At 38.9% G+C, this 20,559-nt stretch overlaps 1 protein-coding gene across 17 annotated transcripts in view; it reads left to right on the top strand.

Annotated features, from left to right (window-relative positions):
- BEND6 (BEN domain containing 6) overlaps positions 1–20,559 on the top strand; it is an 89,184-nt gene that overhangs the window by 37,383 nt on the left and 31,242 nt on the right. For 14 of the 17 annotated variants that reach the window (XM_082347162.1, XM_082347161.1, XM_082347160.1 and 11 more), the window contains exons 4-7: positions 726–946; positions 2,475–2,667; positions 3,848–3,984; positions 12,607–20,094. In XM_082347162.1, coding sequence (XP_082203288.1) covers positions 726–946; positions 2,475–2,667; positions 3,848–3,975 — 542 coding nt within the window. In that variant the 3' untranslated portion in view covers positions 3,976–3,984; positions 12,607–20,094. Of the gene's footprint in view, positions 1–95; positions 160–725; positions 947–2,474; positions 2,668–3,847; positions 3,985–12,606; positions 20,095–20,559 lie in introns of those variants that run through there. The other 3 variants (XM_082347166.1, XM_082347167.1, XM_082347159.1) reach the window with 3 other exon arrangements.

Genomic DNA, 20,559 nt, shown 5'->3' with positions numbered 1-20,559 from the left:
TCCAGCAGGCATTACCCCCAACCACAGAGTGAGAAGTTGAATTAGACAGGGTTCAAGGTGTCTTCCAACTCCAACAAAATGTTATTTGTCCTTAGGAAACAAACTAGATATAACAACAGAGAAGACCATTTAACATGGAGGCATGAAAGCTTTGAATGTGTAAGTTTCCATTTAAAAAAAAGGAACAAAGAGAACATTCAGTTGATTACCAAAATCCATCTTTAATATGTGAACACATAGATTTGAACTGTGGCCATGAATTTTTACTAATTTGATGGCCTTTGACTCCCTGGCAAATCACGCACTAAGGCCATAGAAAATTTATTTCAGTCTGAGAAACGGTTTATTTTATCTTGTCACTTAAACTGGCCTGATGGAAGGTGATAGAATCAGTAATGTCTCCTTAAACACCTTCAAATAATATCATTAGCAATTAGAAAAAGAATCAAGTCTTAAAAACATTATGTTAGCTACAAAGTAATGCATATACATTTGACTACAATAACCAAATTTTTAAAATTGATTATTATTAAGAATTATTAAATTATTTAATAATAAAAAGTAAATATGTTCCAACCACTCTTCTTACCATGTTTATTTTCCAAACATAGCAAGTGTTAACAGTTTGTTCTACATACTTCTATGCATATACACATCATAGAAAATATGTATCTATGCTGCTATGACAAGTATTCGTAAAGTGCTACTTTTTCTTGCCATTTTAGTTTTACCACAGGCCGTCACCCAGTTTGAAGAATTGGTTGGTATGGCGGAGGCCCTGCTCAAGGGTGGAGGAACCCTGTCCACGTCTGCGTCCACCCTCTGGAGAGCAACAAATAACTCCTCACCAGATTCATTTGCCTCCACGTGTAGTAATTCTAATTCTAATTCCAGTTCACCAGTTTCCTTGAAAGCTGAGGAAGAGCATCACACAGATGAGAAACAGGTCAGCTGGAAGACCATCCCATCTTTCTCTGGGATACGGTTACATACAAAATTAAAATTACTGTACAACATAATCACTGTCTTATCAGATCACTTTATGTAACTTTAAGTCAATCATAATATTCTGACTACATAAAACAGTTTTTTACCATAAATCTAATATTTGTGAAATGAATATCCAGTTCAGAAAATTAAAGTCAAATGGTGGACAACGATGAAGTTATTAAACTAGGAAATTCTTAAACCAGTGACAGATGGACAACTATGCATTAAAGGTTTTAAAACTGTATCATTGAGACAAGGTGAATTTTAGGCTGTATATGCTGGCAGAACACAATTCTTCTACTTTCCCGACTTCTCTTAATCAAGAAATAGAAGCTAAAAATACAAGTTTTGTTAGAATCAGCCTGGGAAATTATGCCTTTAAGAGCAATAATTAAATGCTCACTACCTAACATTCAGAATATTTGGATCTTAGTGTACCGGTTTCCTTTGTTGTGTAACAGATTCCCACAAACTTAGTGATTTATAATAATACAAGCTTACCACCTCAGAGTTCTGTAGGTCAGAAATGCGGTAAAATCAAGGTGTTGGCAGGTACTCTCCTTTTTGGAGGCTCTGGAGAAGAATCTGTTTCCTGTCCATGGGGGTTGTTGTAGAACTCAGTTTCTTACGGTTCTAGAGCCGAGTTCCCTGTTTTCTGTTTTCTTGTCGACTATAAACTGAAGGCCATTCCCGCTTCTAGAGGCAGACCCCTTCCCTGGTTCATGGTCCACTTCCACCATCTTCAAAGCCAGTCAGGGCAGGCAAAGCCCTCTCACTCTTCTATTCTCTCCTCCTTCCTCTATGTCTTCTTTCTGCCTCCCTCTTCTGCAGTTAAGGGCTCATGTGAGCGCTCAATAAATGTTAGCCATTTTCATTATTATTATTAACATTTACGGTGTGCTTACTATGTACCAGATACTGTGTGTGTGTATATTTATAAACATAAAGTTATATGTGTATGTAAGTATACATATTCGTAACTGCAATTAAGTACACAAATTTTAAGTGTAAAAACAAAAAAAAAAGGCTCACGTGATTGGACTGGACCCACCTGGATAACTCAGCATACTCTCCCCATCTCAAGGTATTTTAATGACACATACAAAATTGATTTTCCCATATAAGGTAACATATTCAAAGGTTACAGGGATAATGATGTGGATATTGTCAGTGGGCCATTATGCTACCACACTTAGAAGGAAATGTTAACGATGGATTAATCCTTAAAGCACCAAATCCAGATTACATGACAAGAATTTGTATACACTCTAGAACAAATACCTCATAAATGTTAGGAATTATCTCAAGGTTAACATCTAACTCTAACCCCTGAAATGTACAATGTATATTAAAAGTATCATATATCACCTTAAAGACTTGGTTTTGTTTTCTGGTCTGTATTAATTCAATGAGTAATACATTTCTTCCGATATTCCTTTCCTTTCCTTTTTTGGTTATTTCAATTATTATTTTTAATTTTTTAGTTCAAGATTGAAAAATGGCAGATTGCCCGTTGCAACAAGAGCAAGCCTCAGAAGTTTATTAATGATTTAATGCAAGTGCTTTACACAAATGAATACATGGCCACACACAGCCTGACGGGGGCAAAATCCTCCACTTCAAGGGACAAGGCAGTGAAACCAGCTATGAATCAGAATGAAGTTCAAGAAATCATAGGTGATAATGTGTTTGTATTATATTGTCACATGAATCTGAAATTATTTTACCATTCAACTTTAAGTTGTTCTTTCATTATCTTTTTTTTTCTTCAAGTTTACTTTTCTATGAGAGAAAAATCTGAGGATAGCCTAAACCTCTTATGATATATGGGGAATTTTATAGAAAAACTTTACATTAAAAATGGTTATTAAAATAAAAATGAATTTTATATCACTGAAAAGTTTGGATTCATAAAATTCATAGCTTTAGAAAAGTAAATTTTCAAAATCCTTTCCAACAAAATTTTAGTAACAGTTTATGTCTTATTTTCTTTTTCTTATCTTGGTTAGAAATATCTCTTATCTTTTATTTAGAAAAAAAGAGGTTAACTTAACCATCCTACTTATGGTTTTTAAGTTAATTAATCTCCTTAAATATAATAATTTACATTATCAAGTAATTTTTTTGCATATATCCAACAAATTTAAGGACTCACTGAATCGCATCTCTCTATATTTTAATAGTGCATCATTTCTTACTTGGAAAAGAGTCAGTCAGAATCTGCTTGCTTCAACTGATGTTGGGAATGGGTAAAAATAAATTCCCAGCATTTTGGATCAAGGGCACTTAGCGTTCAGAGAAAGCAGCAAGGTTAAAGCTGAATGGTACCATAGGAAGACGTATATGTATGCTCTCAGTTTATGATACAGACTTTTGTTATCTCTTGCTTTGCTTTGAAAAATCTGCCTACAGATTCATCTATTTAAATATCTCATGGGTGTTGGGCTGCTTTTTCAAAATAGAGACAAAATTATAATGTGAATTGCTTGGTGTTTTATTTCAGTTCATACCTTAAGATGCAAAGGCCTGATAAAGTGGTTTTTTAAAATTAATTAATTTACTTTTATTCAAGAATAGTTGATGTATAGTATTATATAAGTTACAGGTGTACAATATAGTTTCACAATTTTTAATGTTATGTTCCATTTATACTTATAAAATATTGGCTATATTCCCAGTTGTACAATATATCCTTATAACTTATTTTATACATAGTAGTTTGTACCTCTTACCCCCCGTACCCAATATCGCCCCCCCATCCCTCTCCCCACTGGCAGCCACTGGTTTGTTCTCTGCATCTGTGAGTCTACGTCCTTCTGACAAAGTGTTTTTCTGTGTTTTGTTGTTGTTTTTACAGGAATCACAAAACAATTATTTCCCAACACAGATGATGTTTCAATTAGGAGAATGATAGGGCAAAAGCTAAACAATTGTACCAAGAAGCCAAATTTGAGCAAAAATCTGAACTCTCAGGATATTAAGTAGATCCTTTCGGTAAGTCTTGTAAATCTTCACAATCCTTTCAATGTAGCAAGAAGACACAATACTTGTATCTATGGAATAGCATTTCCCAAACACTCTACTAGAGGAGACTAGAGGCCTGTGAGATGCTAATGAGTATTCCTGGGGGTGAAGGTAGGGACAGGGAAGGGGATTTAAACTTGGGAAATGCTGAGTCAGTTACACGGATTCTCCTTTCCCAGAGCCTCTCAAATATTTTGATGCCCTTTAAATATGCACAAGTGCACCAGAAATCTCTAAGAAGGGTATATAGTGTATAGTGTTTTCCAAATGTGTTTCACTCAGGAACTTTTCTTTTTCTTCACACAACACATGTTAACTTATGGGTGGGAGTAGAAAGCAGCCAAAGGAGGGACACATGGCAATTTAGGAAGTGCTTCTCTAGAATAAGGGAGATACAGACCTTTAGGAGATCTCTGAAGTACATTAGTGCACTCTACCATCCCCATCCTGCTTCTCAGTGTCTTTAAATCTTTAAGTAAGTCAGTTGTTATAGTTTGTATTTGTTTGATAAGGATTTTTACCAATATGTTTGTATTAAAATACTAAAAGGAAGAAATATTTGCTTTCAGCCGAGTTCTAAAGGAAATACACTTTATGGTCAGGCCCTGCCCTAGGCAAGCCTGTGATGAGGAACTTTGTGTTTGATTTAGCAACTCAAAGTCCTGGCCATTCCACCTGTCCTCACCCTTCCTCTCCATTATTTTGATGGAAAATATATGACAAATATGCATTGTTGCACTGTTAATATTTTAATTGATAAACAGACGTATATGATAAACACATGAGGGCAGGTTTTCCTTCTATTTTCTTTACTTCTATCTTTGATTTCCATTTTGCCTGCTCTTTGTCTGAGACCATGTCACTTGTCTTTTTCTTCTGACCATGTTTTAAATGGGATGTGGACCCCCACCACCACCCCACTGTTTTAACTACCGCCCCATCCTCCTTGAGGGTCCCTTAGTATGTTACTATTCAATTAAGGCTATCTCTGCTGAGGGTCAATAATAGTCTCTCTTCCTTAAAAGAACAAAACAAAATAACCAAAAAACCTACTTATAAGAGCTGCAGGGGAATTCTTTCTCTTGGCTCATACATACTGGTAGGCTGACCTTAAGATTTATAAAAGATAAACATATTTGTATCCTTTTTCTCCCCAAGGGATTAAAAATTTCAGTAGATGGTGAATCTCACAACTTCCCAGTTAAGAGATAATTGCTTAAATGAGCCCTTAGAACTTCTCATTTTGTTTTGTTTTTTTAATTGAAGTATAGTTGATTTACAATGTTGTGTTAATTTCTACTATACAGCAAAGTGATTCAATTATACATATATAAAAATTCTTTTTCATATTCTTTTCCATTATGGTTCATCACAGGATATTGAATATATAGAACTTCTCGTTTTGATGTCAGGCTATCCAGTTGTCCTGGTGTATCATGGCCAAGTTCCCTGTTTAAATGCCATGTAACCAGACCTCCAGGTCATAGGGCTGTCTTCTGGAGCACATTATTGTATTTCAGAGCTCTGCAAAGCATTTTAATATCCTAACCTCTGCCTTTTTTATATCCCAGGCTGATGAGGGTAGGTATGAAACTCATCTCTGATAACAGTCAGCAGAGTATTGAAGAAACTAAAGTTAAAAAGTTTTTATATCAGTTTTGCTTGTACTTGCCAGTCGCAGTATTATCAAATCACCTGGCGATAGCATTAATTAAAATTGAAAAAAGGGAGAAATCTTTTGTTATGAATATAATATGTTCTAGCGCCTTCTGCGCCTGAGCTTGGTTGTCAAGATAGATCCTTGGAATAGAAATGCATATATTTTGAGTCAGAAGTAGAGATTAACACTAGAATGGAAATTTTTTTTCAACCGGCAGATATCTTTCATTTGAAGTATAGCTCAATCCAAATTATTTCAAAAGGACTGAGAAAATACACTGGGAGAGACAGGGTCACAGAAAACCTAATTCAGCCATGCTTGGTGAATGAGTCAGATATAGCACCACCTGGTGGAATGCTGCTATACTTTTCTCTTCTTGCTCATTTAACTAATAGGAGCCTAAAGTGAACACATTTATTCAGGCAAACCATACCCTTCCTCCCCCTGCCCTCAAAAGTATTCTTTGGAAAAACAACTGTCCTCCCATTACTATAAGCAAGGCAATAGGTACTGTGAAACCATGCAGATTTCTACAAATTCCAATACAACCAGGAAGCCCAGCAACCCCACCAGGGGCCCTGGTAGACTGTGCCCTCCACTAAGGACTGAGCTCGAAGTTGCCACTGGCTTGCATTTGAAAGGACAACCATTTCCCTGCTAAGATTCATTTCTGTGAAAGCAAGAGCTAAATCCCATCCTGCCTCCTTTGTCATCTATTTGTTCTCACTCCTGAGACTGCCCTCAACTTGCTAGCAGCTCGCACTCTGCTTAGAGCTTGATGTTGCCAATCTCTCTGACCTTTCTCCATTTTTTGCTTTTTTCTTACGAGAGCTAAAGAAAATTTTATTTATAAGAATTACAGAATATTAGAAGATCACCTCTATAACATCCCACTAAGTGGTCTAACAGCCTTCTCCTGAAATGTCCAAAGCTGCCCCAGTTTACATAATCTCTACCATAATATTACATATGCATATAACTTAAAGGTGAGCTAATACAGCAGTGCTCAAACAAGGTGGGAGGGATTTTGTCCCCTGCCCCTGAAAGAGGGGGTATTTGGAAACACAGATATTTTGGGTTGTCACAACTGGGCGATACTACTGGCATCTAGTGGACAGGAGCCCGGAACGCTGCTATACATCCTACAATATGTAGGACAGCCCCCACAACAAATAATTACCCAGTTCAAATGTCAGTTCTGCCAAAGTTGAGAAATCCTGATCTAAATGATTTCCTGGTCACCAAGATGGCAGGGTAGGAAGACCCTGAGCTCACCTTCTCCCACGGGGCACACCAAAACTACAACTGTTTACAGAGCAACTGTCTATGAGAACAACCTGAAGACTAGCAGAAAAGACCTTCTACAACTAAAGATATAAAGAAGGAACCAGAACAAGAAGGGTAGGAGTGGCAGAGTTGTGGTACAGTCAAGACCCACATCCCCGGGTAGGTGACCCACAAAGAGGAGGATAATCACAATTGCAGAGGTTCTTCCCAAGGAGTGAGGGGTCCAAGACCCATTTCAAGCTTCCCAACCCTAGGGTCCTGCACCAGGAAGATAAGCTCCCAGAACATCTAGCTCTGAAGGCGGGGCTTGCGTTCAGGAGAGCCAGAGGGCTGTAGGAATTAGAGACTCCGTTCTTGAAGGGCATGTACAGAATCTCAGACGCTCCAAGTCCCAGCTCAGAGGCAACAACCTGAAAGAAGCCTGGGTCAGACTCACTTGCTGACCTTGGACAGCCTCCAGGGTAGGCAGGAGGCAACTGGAACTCCCCTGGAGATACAGACACTGGCAGCAGCCACTTTTGGGAGCTCGTTCTACCATAAGGACACTGGTACTGGTAAGCACCATTTTGGAGTCCTCCCTCTAGCCTATTAGCGCTGGGGCTTACCTGCCCACCAGCCAGTCACCCCTAGTCCTCGGACCCCCTCAGGCTGAACAGGGACCTGGCCCCACCCACTAGCAGGCCAGAACCAGCACTGGGAGCCCCAAGCCCCACAGCCAGCATGCCAGGTCCCCGCACCACACACCAGTGGGCTGGCACAAGCCCCAGGACTCACTGGGCCTTGCAGCCAGCTGACCTGGGACACCTCGGGCCTGCAGCCAGAATTGCCAGGACCCTGCCTCACCCAACAGTGGGCCAGCACCAGCCCCAGGACTCCCCAGGCCTTGCAGCCAGCTGTGCCAGGATGTGGCCCCACCCACCAACAGCTGGTAGCTTCTGTAGGAGGTAGGGCTTGGCAGCCAACTGGACCAGAGGCCAGTCCTGTGTACCAGGGCACCCACAGTAGTCAGCCCCACCACAATAGAGGGCCCACTCAGCCCACATGGGGGCATCCCTATAGCATATAGTTCTGGTGACCAGAGGGGAGTGTGCTGCTGGGCCCCACAGGATGACTCCTACAAAGGGCCACTTCTCCAAGATCATGAAATGTAACCAACCTACCATTAGGTTACATACCATACAAATAACATACAAATAACAAAGAGAATTAGGCAAAATGAGGTGACAAAGGAAGAAACAAGATAAAACCCCCAAAGAAGAACTAAGTGAAGTGGAGATAAGCAATCTACCTGATAGAGTTCAAGGTAATCATCATAAAGATGCTCAACAAACTTGGGAGAAGAATGGATGAACACAGTGAGAAGTTTAACAAAGACTTAGAAAGTATAAAGAAGAACCAAACAGAGCTGAAGAATAAAATAACTTAAATGAAAAATACACTAGAAGGAATCAACGGTAGATTAGATGATACAGGGGAACAGATCAGCAAACTGAAAGACAGAGAGGAGGAAATCACCCAAGCTGAAGAGGAAAAAAATAAGGAATAAAAAAAAATGAGGACAGTTTAAAAGACTTCTGAGACAACATTAAACATACTAAAGTTCACATTGTTGGGGTCCCAGAAGGAGAAGAGAGAGAGAAAGAGGGAGAGAACTTTTTTGAAGCAATAATAACTGAAAATTTCCCTAACCTAGGAAAGGAAACAGACTTCCATGTCCAGGTAGCATGGACAGTCCCAAACAAGATGACCCCAAACAGGTCCACACCAGGACACATTATAACTGAAATGACAGAAGTTAAAATAAGAAGAGAATCTTAAAAGCAGCTAGGGAAAACCAATTAGTTGTACACAAGGGAACTTCCATAACACTGTCAGCCAACTTTTCAGCAGAAACTTTGCAGGCCAGAAGGGAGTGGCATGATATAGTCAAAGTGATGAAAAGAGAAACCTGAATCAAGAATAGGCCACTCAGCAAGGCTTTCGTTGAGATTTGAAGGAGAGATAAAGAGTTTCCCAGACAAGCAAAATCTAAAAGAGTTTAGTGCCACTAAACTGCACTAACATTTACAAGAAATGTTAAAGGGACTTCTCTAAGTGGAAAAGAAAGACCACAACTAGAAATATAAAATTACAAAAGGAAAAAATCTCACTGGTAAGGGCAAACATACAGTAAAGGTAGTATATCCACCACTTACAAAGCTAGTAGGAAAGTTAAAAGACAAAATCATCTATATCCACAATAAGTAGTTAAGGGGTACACAAAACAAAAAGATGTAAATATGATGTCAGAAACATGACACACGCTGGGGAGGAAGTAAAAATGCAGGGCTGTTAGAATGTGTTTGAACTTCGGAGACTATCAACTTAAAATAACCACATGTATATATAAAATATATAAACCTCATGGTAACTAAAAGCAAAAATCTATAATAGATACACACACAAAAAAGAGAAAGGAATCCAAATGTAACTCTAAAGAGAGTCAGCAAATCACATGGGAAGAGAGGCAAAAGAAGAGCAAAGAAAAGAACAGAAAAAGAAAAAAGAAGAAGAATGAAGGAAACTATCAACAAAAAGGCAGCCTAATGAATGGGAGAAGAATATTTGTAAATGGCATACCCAATAAGGAGTTAATATCCAAAATATACAGAGAACTCATATAATCAAACAGTAAAAAACACACAACCCAATTAAAAAGTGGGTAGAGCATGATACCATACATAGAGAATCCTAAAGATGCTACCAGAAAACTACTTGAGCTAATCAATGAATTTGGTAAAGTAGCAGGATACAAAATTAATGCACAGAAATCTCCTGCATTCCGATACACTAATGATGAAAAATCTGAAAGAGAAATCAAGGAAACACTCCCATTTACCATTGCAACAAAAATAAAATACCTAGGAATAAACCTACCTAAGGAGACAAAAGACCTGTATGCAGAAAACTATAAGACACTGATGAAAGAAATTAAAGATGATACAAACAGATGGAAAGATATACCATGTTCTTGGATTGGAAGAATCAACACTGTGAAAATGACTATACTACCCAAAGCAACCTACAGATTCAATGCAATCCCTATCAAACTACCAATGGCATTTCTCACAGAACTAGAACAAAAAATTTCACAATTTGTATGGAAACACAAAAGACCCTAAATAGCCAAAGCAATCTTGAGAAAGAAAAAAGAAGCTGGAGGAATCAGGCTCCCGGACTTCAGACTATACTACAAAGCTACAGTAATCAAGACACTATGCTACTGGCACAAAAACAGAAACATAGATCAATGGAACAGGATAGAAAGCCCAGAGATAAACCCATGCACATATGGTCACCTTATTTTTGATAAAGGAGGCAAGAATATACAATGGAGAAAAGACAGTGGTGCTGGGAAAACTGGACAGCTACATGTAAAAGAATGAAATTAGAACACTCCCTAACACCATACACAAAAATAAACTCAAAATGGATTAAAGACCTAAATGTTAAGGCCAGACATTATAAAACTCTTAGAGGAAAACATAGGCAGAACACTCTATGACATAAATCACAGCAAGATCCTTTTTGACGCACCTCCTAGAGGAATGGAAATAAAAACAAAAATAAACAAATGGGACCTAATGAAATTTAAAAGCTTTTGCACAGCAAAGGAAACCATAAACAAGACGAAAAGACAACCCTCAGAACGGGAGAAAATATTTGCAAATGAAGCAACTGACAAAGGATTAATCTCCAAAATTTATAAGCAGCTCATGCAGCTCAGTATCAAAAAAACAAACAACCCAATCCAAAAATGCAGAAGACCTAAATAGACATTTCTCCAAAGACATATAGATTGCCAACAAACACATGAAAGAATGCTCAACATCACTAATCATTAGAGAAATGCAAATCAAAACTGTAATGAGGTATCACCTCACACCAGTCAGAATGGCCATCATCAAAAAATTTGCAAACAATAAATGCTGGAGAGGGTGTGGGGAAAAGGGAAGCCTCTTGCACTTTGGTGGGAATGTAAATTGATACAGCCACTATGGAGAACAGTATGGAGTTTCCTTAAAAAACTAAAAATAGAACTACCATATGACCCAGCAATCCCACTGCTGGGCATATACCCTGAGAAAACCATAATTCAAAAAGAGTCATGTACCACAATGTTCATTGCAGCTCTACTTACAATAGCCAGGACATGGAAGCAACCTAACTGTCCATCAACAGATGAATGGATAAAGATGTGGCACATATATACAATGGAATATTACTCAGCCATAAAAAGAAACAAAATTGAGTTATTTGTAGTGAGGTGGATGGACCCAGAGTCTGTCATACAGAGTGAAGTAAGTCAGAAGAGGAAAACAAATACCATATGCTAACACATTTATATGGAATCTAAAAAAAAAAAAAAGGTTCTGATGAACCTAGGGGCAGGACAGGAATAAAGATGCAGACGTAGAGAAGGGACCTGAGGACATGAAAAGGGGAAGGGGAAGCTGGGGCGAAGTGAGAGAGTGGCATGGACATATACACACTACCAAATGTAAAACAGGTAGCTAGTGGGAAGCAGCCGCATAGCACAGGGAGATCAGCTCGGTGTTTTGTGACCACCTAGAGGGGTGGGATAGGGAGGATGGGAGGGAGATGCAAGAGGGAGGAGATATGGGGATATATGTATATGTATAGCTGATTCACTTTGTTATAAAGCAGAAGCTAACACACCATTGTAAGGCAATTATACTTCAATAAAGATGTTTAAAAAAAAAATGGGTAGAGGACCTGAACACACATTTTTCCAAAGAAGACATACAGATGGCCAACAGGCACATGAAAAGATGCTCAACATCACTAATCATCAGGGAAACGCAAATCGAAAGCACAATGAGCGATCACCTCACACCTATCAGAATAGCTGTTATCAAAAAGACAACAAATAACAAATTGTGGAGAAAAGGGAACCTTCGTACACTGTCAATAGGAAAGTAAATTGGTGCAACTACTATGCAAAACAGTAAGGAGGGTCCTCAAATAATTAAAAATAGAACGACCATATACTCCAGCAATTCAACTTCTGGATATTTTTCCAAAGAAAACAAAAACACTAATTTGAAAGGATATATGCACCCCTTATGTTAATTGCAGCATTATTTACAATAACCAATATATGGAAGCAACCCAAGTGTCCATTGATAGATGAATGGATAAAGAAGATATATATATGACAGAGGCAAGGCAGATTTGGGAAATTTCCTGATACTTAAACAATCAATAAGTGTTACCAAAGAGTGACAAACATAATTGTTGATAATATTTTAAGATGGGTATGTGGGGATCATTAATTTTCCTTTGTGTGTTTGAGTTTTTTAAAAGTTTTGTGAGATAAAAATATATGTTAAATATTTTAGTTGTTATCTGTGCTGGAATTTTTCTGAATAGATCATAAAATAATTCCTAAGTCACCTCAACAATAATTGTTCTTATTAGCAATTTTGTATTTTTAAGCAAAAGTTTGTAGTTGACACAAAGATAAATAACTCATACTGTTATTATAACATATTATTATTACCTAAAAACTGTTTAAAATACTATAAGAACTCTAACATAAATTTGCTCTGTTTTTGTTTTTTGTTTTTACTTGCTTTTTATAGGTATTATAGTTACCTGAAACAAAAGCACCTTCAGTTGAAAATCTAACATTGGATTTTGCTGGAGACTCTGCAGCCTCCCTGGCAGTGAGCACAGGGACAGGTGCAGTGACAGGCTGGGAGACACCTGTGACATCGTTGGGCCGCCCTGATGGAGCACAAGCTTGTGAAGAAGCTGCATGTAGATTTCACCCTCAGTATCAGTGACGCATCAAACCAGAGAATTTCTAGCAGGCCCATGAGCATGCAATATGGTTTCTTGGAAATATGCACTTTCCCGCCCCAAAGTAGTCCTTTGTACAGCTAACCTAAGAGGACAATCAGAGCTCTTATCCTAGCAACGAAAACTTTAACCCCTAAGATTCATCATTGTCCTAATCAATCCCTGTACGTTTATTATTACCAATGACTCTCCATTTTAGCTTTTGGATCTTTAGTATAAGCACATGTTTGGAAAAGTAAACAGTGAAATAATCAATGTTCACAAACATGACAGCAAAATCAGCCTAAAATCTGATAATCATATCTAACGAAGTAATAGAGTTTTGGCAATAAGATTACAGGGTTATTCTGTTACATAAAATTGTGTAAAATAAGAATCTGAAAAAATGAGAACAGCAAGACCTTTTTATTTTAATATTAAACTATTCCACTGTGCTCCTGAAAAAGAAATAAACCCAAGTTTTCGTGATTGTTAAAACAATGCATCAACTTTTTAAAAAATCTTTTTTCATGTTTGTTTGTTTACACGCTTCTAACTTTTTATTGCCCAAAGTATATTAAATATGCATGTGTAATACAAAACATCAAACTGCTACATTGCTTAGTTTTAACGGATTTGTTTTCATAGTATCAGAAGAGAAAATAATTGAAAACAAAATCATATGGGTTTAGTAATCACACACATATACAAATACCATTTTGTAAATGAATAAAAGATAAAACATTCTTTATCGACAGGCTTCTCGTTTGATATCAGGTTGTCACACGTGACAACTGTACAATGTCAAGCCATGCTTCTTCAGTGCACAAGGCCATGTTCAAACTTGGAAAGGAGGATGAATATGATGGTTAAAAAGTTCAGTACTGTGGACCCAGGAACATTCCATAAATGTTGCTTGATAACAATGTGGTTGTACAAAATAAATATTCTTAAGGAAATAACTTATGTTAACGTTTGCTACTTTTACTTAAATATAAATAAATCCCATTGAAAACATAAAAAGCATTTGCTTTTTTCTTATTAATGTATAAAATCCAGGGAGAAAATCATTTTCTAGGCTGATGGCTTCTTTACATAGTACAGGGGTGCTTGTATCTCTTCAAATTAGAGTTTTGTCTGGGTATACGCCCAGGAGTGGAATTGCTGGATCCTATGGCAACTGTAGTTTTAGTTTTTTAAGGAACCTCCATACTGTTCTCCATAGTGGCTGCACCCATTTACATCCCCACCAACAGTGTAAGAGGGTTCCCTTTTCTCCACACCCTCTCCAGCATTTATTATTTGTAGACTTTTAAAAAATATTTTAAAAAACCTAAAAATATAAAAATAAAAAGCTTCATATATTGAATGATCATATATGCTTGTCAAATAAGAGCTGAGGTGAATTTTTTCTAATTCAGTATCTGCAACGTCATTGTCTGCTCTCTGGGTTTCAATTTTGTGGTCACCTGATAGACCATCTACTGGAAGTGTATGTCCATGTTCATTCTGTGGGCTCTGGTCACTGTGAGGTGGAGCCTGGCCAGGGCTAATCATCCTGGGGATCAATAACAAATATCAGTGCTCCTGTTCCCTGGTCATAGTCAAATATAGGGTCAAAAAGTCAACGTGTCCCAGGAATTCCCAAATCTGAAAATTAACAAAGCAGTTAAAACCTACAGCTAACATTATACTTCATGATGGAAGACTGAATGCTTTCCCTCTAAAGTCAGAAACAAGTCAAGAATGTTCATTCTCACCACATATAGTCAAGATTATTTTGGAGTTTCTAACTAGTTCAATAAACCAAAGAAAGAAATAAAAGGTATTCAGGGGACTTCCTTGGTGGTGCAGTGGATGACTCCACACTCCCAATGCAGGGGGCCTGGGTTTGATCCTTGGTCAGGGAACTAGATCCCACATGCATGCCACAACTAAGGAGCCCGTGAGCCTCAATCAAGGAGCCCATGAGCTGCAAAGAAGGAGCCTGCGAGCCACAACTAAGGAGCCTGCCTGCTGCAACTAAGACTTGGTGCAACCAAAAAAAGAGTCAGTGGAATGTGCAAGGTCTTTAAAAATAAATAAATAAAAGGTATTCAGATTGGAAAAGAAGCAGAGAAACTGTCTTTATTCATAGACAACAAGTTTATCTATGCAGATGATCTAAGGGAATCTCCAAAAAGGTATTAGAACTAAAAAGTAAAAGAAGTGTAAAAAAAAAGAACTAAAAAATGAGTTCAGCAAAGTTGCAAGATACAAGATCAATTTACAGAAATCATTGTATTTCAGCTGTCGGGTCAGCAAGATGGCAGAATAGGAGTTTTCTACCATCATCTTCATCCATGGATGAGACTATCTTTGTGGGAGCCCAGGGGTCCAGCAGAGAGGTTCCAGCACAACATTGAACAAAAAAATCCAAGAATAGATGGGCTGAAGATGGTAAGAACAGTTTCACTTTACCCACATCACCACTCCCCCAAGGTGGCACAGCTTAGTGCCAAGAGAAACCCCCTTGGTCCATGATTTCTCCCATGGGGGTAAGTGAGAGGTAGTGAATGAGCTGGCCCACCCAAGCCATGCTGAACGCTGCCTAAGAGGCCCACTTCTTTCTTGCCTACCCAGAATCCCAAAGTGTTTGACATGGCTGGATAGGGGAGAGGCTGGGTGCAGGGAAGAGAGATGGGAATTACAGCAACCAGGACTCAGACTCAACAAAGGGCTGAGGATCCTATTGACTGACAGACTCCACCAGGAGGCCTGCCCACCAGCCCCTTGGGACACCTCACATGTAGACCCCCACAAATGGGACACCTCCACTGGTCTGTTCATAGATTGTAAGAATAATACTGTTAAAATGTCCTTAAGTGATCTACAGATTCAATTATAATCTCTATCAAAATCCCAATGGCATTTTCATGAAATAGAACAAACAATCCTAAAATTCCTATGGAACCACAAAAGCCACTGAATAGCCAAAGAAATCTTGAGAAAGAAGAACAAAAGCTGAAGACATCACAATTCCTGATTTAAAGTTATATTACAAAGCTATAGTAATCAAAACAATATAGTACTGACATAAAAACAGACACATAGACCAACAGAACAGTATTGAAAGCCTAGAAATAAAACCACCCATATATCAACAATTAATCTTTGACATGGGCATCAAGAGCACACAATGGGGAAAGAATAGTCTCTTCAATATATGGTGTTGGGAAAACTGGATATTCACATGCAAAAAAAAATAAAATTGGACCCTTATCTTACTGTATACACAAAAATTAATTCAAACTAAATTAAAGACTTAAATGTAAATCCTGAAACTGAAAAACTAATAGAAGAAAATGTAGGGGAAAAGTTCATTGACATTGGTCTTGGCAATATTTTTGGATATGACACCAAAAGCACGGACAACAAAAGCAAAAATAAACAAGTGAACTACATCAAACTAAAAAGTTTCTGCCACAGCAAAGGAAACTATCAACAAAACAAAAAGGCAACCTACAGAATGGAAGAAAATATTTGTAAACCATAAGCCAAATCTCTTTTAAGAGAGATTAATATCCAAATATATAAGAAACTCATACAACTCAATAGCAAAAAACCAAACAACTCAATCTAAAAATGAGCAAAGGACCTGACCTTATTTTTCCAAAGAAGACATACAAATGGCCAACAGTTATATGAAAAGGTGCTTAATGTCATTAGTCATCAGGGAAAAGCAAAGCAAAACCACAGTGAGATATCACCTCACCCCTGTTAAGATGGCTATTATAACGAAGACAAGAAATAATAGGGGTTGGCAAGTATGCGGAGAAAAGGGAACCCTTGTGCACTGTTGGTGGGAATGTAAATTGGTACAGTCACTATGGAAAATAGTACGGAGATTCCTCAAAAAATTAAAAATAGAACTACTGTACGATCTAGCATATATCTTCTGGGTATATATGCGAAGGAAATAAAATCTGTATCTCAAAGAGATTATGCACTCCAGTGTTCATTGCCCCATTATTATGATAACCAAGACATGGAAACAACCTAAATGTCTGTTGACAGATGACTGGATAAAGACAATATGGTACACATACACAGTGGAATACTCTTCCACCTTAGAAAAGAAGGAAATCCTGCCATTTACAGCAATGTGGATGAACCTGGAGGACATTATGATAAGTGAAATAAGCCAAATACATAAGGATAAATACCACATGATCTCATGTGTGGAATCTAAAAAAGATGAACTCATTGAAACAGAGAGCAGAATGGTGGCTACCATGAGCTGTGGGGGTGGGGGAAATGAGGAGATGTTGGTCCGAGGGTACAAACTTCCAGTTATACGATAGTAAGTTCTGGAGACCTAATATAGATAGCATGGTGACTACAGTTAACAATAATGTATTGTATACTTGAAATTTGCTAAGAGAGTAGATCTTAAGTGTTCTCACCACGCACACACACAAAATGGTAACTATGTGAGGTGACAGATATCTTAATTAGTTTGTGGTAATCTTTTCACAATGTGTAATAATATCAAAACATCATGTTGCACACCTAAATGTATACAATTTTTATCTGTCAATTATATTTCAATAAAGCTAGAGAAAAATCTGTTTTATTTCTGTAATAACAATGAACAATCAGAAATTGAAATCTGAAAAATCATACCAATTACAATACCACAAAAAATATGAAATACTTAGCAATTAATCTGACAAGATATATAAGATAACAAGATACAAAATACAAGATACAAGATAACATCTGACAGTGAAAACTACAGAACATTGCTGAGATAAGTTAAACACCTACAACAATTAGATAAACAAGAAGATAAAGCTGAAAGACTAACACTACTTGATTTCAAGACTTACTGCAAAACTACAGTAATCAAGACGGTGTGGTACTGGTGTCAAGATAGATAAATTCATTAATAGAAGGTGAATATAATTGAAAGTTCAGAAACAGACCCACATGAATATGGACAACTGGTATTTGACAAAGGTGCAAAGGCAATTCAAATGAAAACTATTCTTTTCAACAGCTGGTCCTGGAACAATGGTATATACATATGCATACCTCACAACATATACAAAAATGAATTCTAAATGGACCGCAGACCTAAAATTAAAACCTAATTCTAAAAATTTCAGAAGAAAACAAAGGAGAATATTTGTAATCTTGCTTAGATACACCACACACACACAAAAAAATTGATAAATTAGACTTCATCAAATGTAAGAACTTCCCTTTGAAAGACAATTTTAAGAAAATGGAAAGAAAAGCCACAGACTGGGAGAAAATATTTGCAAATCACATATCTGTTAAGGACTTGTACCCAGAATAAACAATTTTCAAAATTCGATAAGAAAATAAATAACTCATTTAAATAACAGACAGAAGGTCTTAACAGACACTACCAGTGAAGACATACCGATGGCAAAGGAACACATAAAAAGATGCTCAACATTATTACGTTATTAGTCATCAGGTTAATGCAAATTAAGATCACAATGCAACAATGCAGGGCACTTCCCTGGTGGCGCAGTGAATAAGACTCCGTGCTCTGAATTCAGGGGACCTGGGTTTGATCCCTGGTCAGGGATCCCACATGCATGCCACATGCATGATCCCACATGCATGCCACATGCATGATCCCACATGCATGCCACAACTAAGGAGCCCTGGAGCTGCAACTAAGGAACCCACCTGCTGCAACTAAGACCTGGTGCAACCAAATAAATAAATACATATTTTTAAAAAATATCACAATGCAATATCACTACATACCTATTAGAATATCTTAAATGGAAAAGACCACCCCCTCAACAATTACCGAAATGAAGGGCATGAGCACATTTGGGCTCTAGGCACATATTTGCTGCTGTTTTCCAAGAGCTTAACTGAAAAACTCCCAATGGCAACCTATCACAGTGCGTTTCTACTGAACTCTTACCAGCGGATTAGGAAAATCTTTTAAATGCAAACCTCTCCTAGACATTTAAGGGATTTAGAAATGGTTAATTTACCTGTGGCTTTTGGGGAGATCATCATGGTAGGTCCCTCCTGTTCTCAACTTTCCTCTACAAGCCCCAAATTTAGTTGGAACAAATGCACCTGTAGTTTTAGTGCACTTCGTGAAAATGCAAAGAATATAACAGTTGCATCTAATACCACCTATAAACATAATGTCATGTGCTCATTTAGACCGGCTAAAACGGACCTCCGACGAGAAATTAAATGTCTGCTGGGCTTAAATATCACACACACATAAAGTCAGCTTAAACATTAACAAGGGACAATATCTCTACCAAAGAAATACGGCACAAAGTCAAAGTGACTTTAATAACTACTGTTTTCTTATTTGCTCGATGAGAAACTTTGTTCTCTAAAATCAGAGTATGAGACACTTTGTTCTTTGAAAATGTATCAGTAAGAATGAAATACCCCTCTCTTGGCTGGTCTCTTTGATATAGAGAACCAGCCTCATATCTCACACCTGGCACAGGGGTTTCTGGATACATCATTTAGTAACTATCTTAACTTGTAGTTCCCAAGTTACCAAGACCTTTGCAGTCCAGAACTAATGTTGAACTCTTTACACGCGGCCCTATAATTGCTTTTGACCCTATCAGAAGAGTTTCACTGACATTTCACCTACCTACACCCTTCCTTAAAATCTCATAACTCCATTCCTTTGTCTCCTGAGGTTCTTCCGCTGTATGGCCTCGCTCACTGCAGGCCAGGGTCAGAATCATACAGGTGATTCTGTGGGAATACAGGTTCGTCGGACTACAGGTTATCTTAGGCTGACGGGGAACGGAGGAAAAGCTTTACATGTCCTCAGATAATACCTGTTTTCACACATTTTATCTATTAACAATCGTTTGTGTGTTTTTTAAAGAAAACGGTTGGTCACTATTTCACTAGAAAGCATTTTAACACCATTGATCTATTATCTAAACCACAATTTTGTTCTCAAACAGAAAACAGAGAGAGAAGTTGGGAGAGAAAGGTCACCTAATGATTCCACTTGAGCGGCACAAGTTTCTCGAGGAGCGCATGCGCAGTAGCTCAGTCTTCCCGCGCCCCTCCACGCGCGGAGCGGTCTCGGTGCGGCCGGAACTACAGTTCCCAGCGGCCCGCGCGGCGGGCGAGGGTGTCTGGGGCTCTGAGAGGGAGGCCAGGGCTCACGGGCCTACTGGGCCGCTGCTCGCGGGAAGGGCTTTGCAGCCCTTTCCGCCGCCGGTGGCGGCGGCGGCGGCGGGAAGATGGGAGACCCAGGGTCGGAGGTGAGTAGCGGGCTGGGCCCGGCCTTGTGCAGAGTCCAGGGGATGCTGGGCCGGACCTGGGGTCTGGGGGGCTTAGGGGGCCTGGGGAGCTTAGGGGGTCTGGGGCCTAGGAGGCCTGGGGGTCTGGGGGCTTGGGCCTGGGGGGCTTGGGGTCTGGGGCCTGGCGGACTGGGGGCCTGGGGGCCTGGGGGCCTAGAGTATGGGGCCTGGGGACCTAGTGGGCCTTGGGGAGAGGGCCCCTCAGCAACAATGGCCGCCCGGCCCGGCTCGGGGACCGCTGCTCGGCGCGGGCGCGGCGTGGGTTCCGAGGCCGACTGCCTCTTGGAGGAGCGTGCTCCCTACTCCTCTGGGAGAAGGGATGCGGAGGGGCCCCTGCGGTCCACAGACGAGAGCTCGGGCTCGCGGAGGCTGGGGCTCCGTTAGGTCTCCGCGAGAGCTTTTCTTCTTAGTTACCTTCAGAAAAAT

The sequence above is a fragment of the Balaenoptera borealis genome (assembly GCF_965194805.1).
Source record: "Balaenoptera borealis genome assembly, chromosome: 12".
Classification (NCBI taxonomy): Eukaryota; Metazoa; Chordata; class Mammalia; order Artiodactyla; family Balaenopteridae; genus Balaenoptera; species Balaenoptera borealis.
This window is presented reverse-complemented; position numbering and strand designations above follow the sequence as displayed.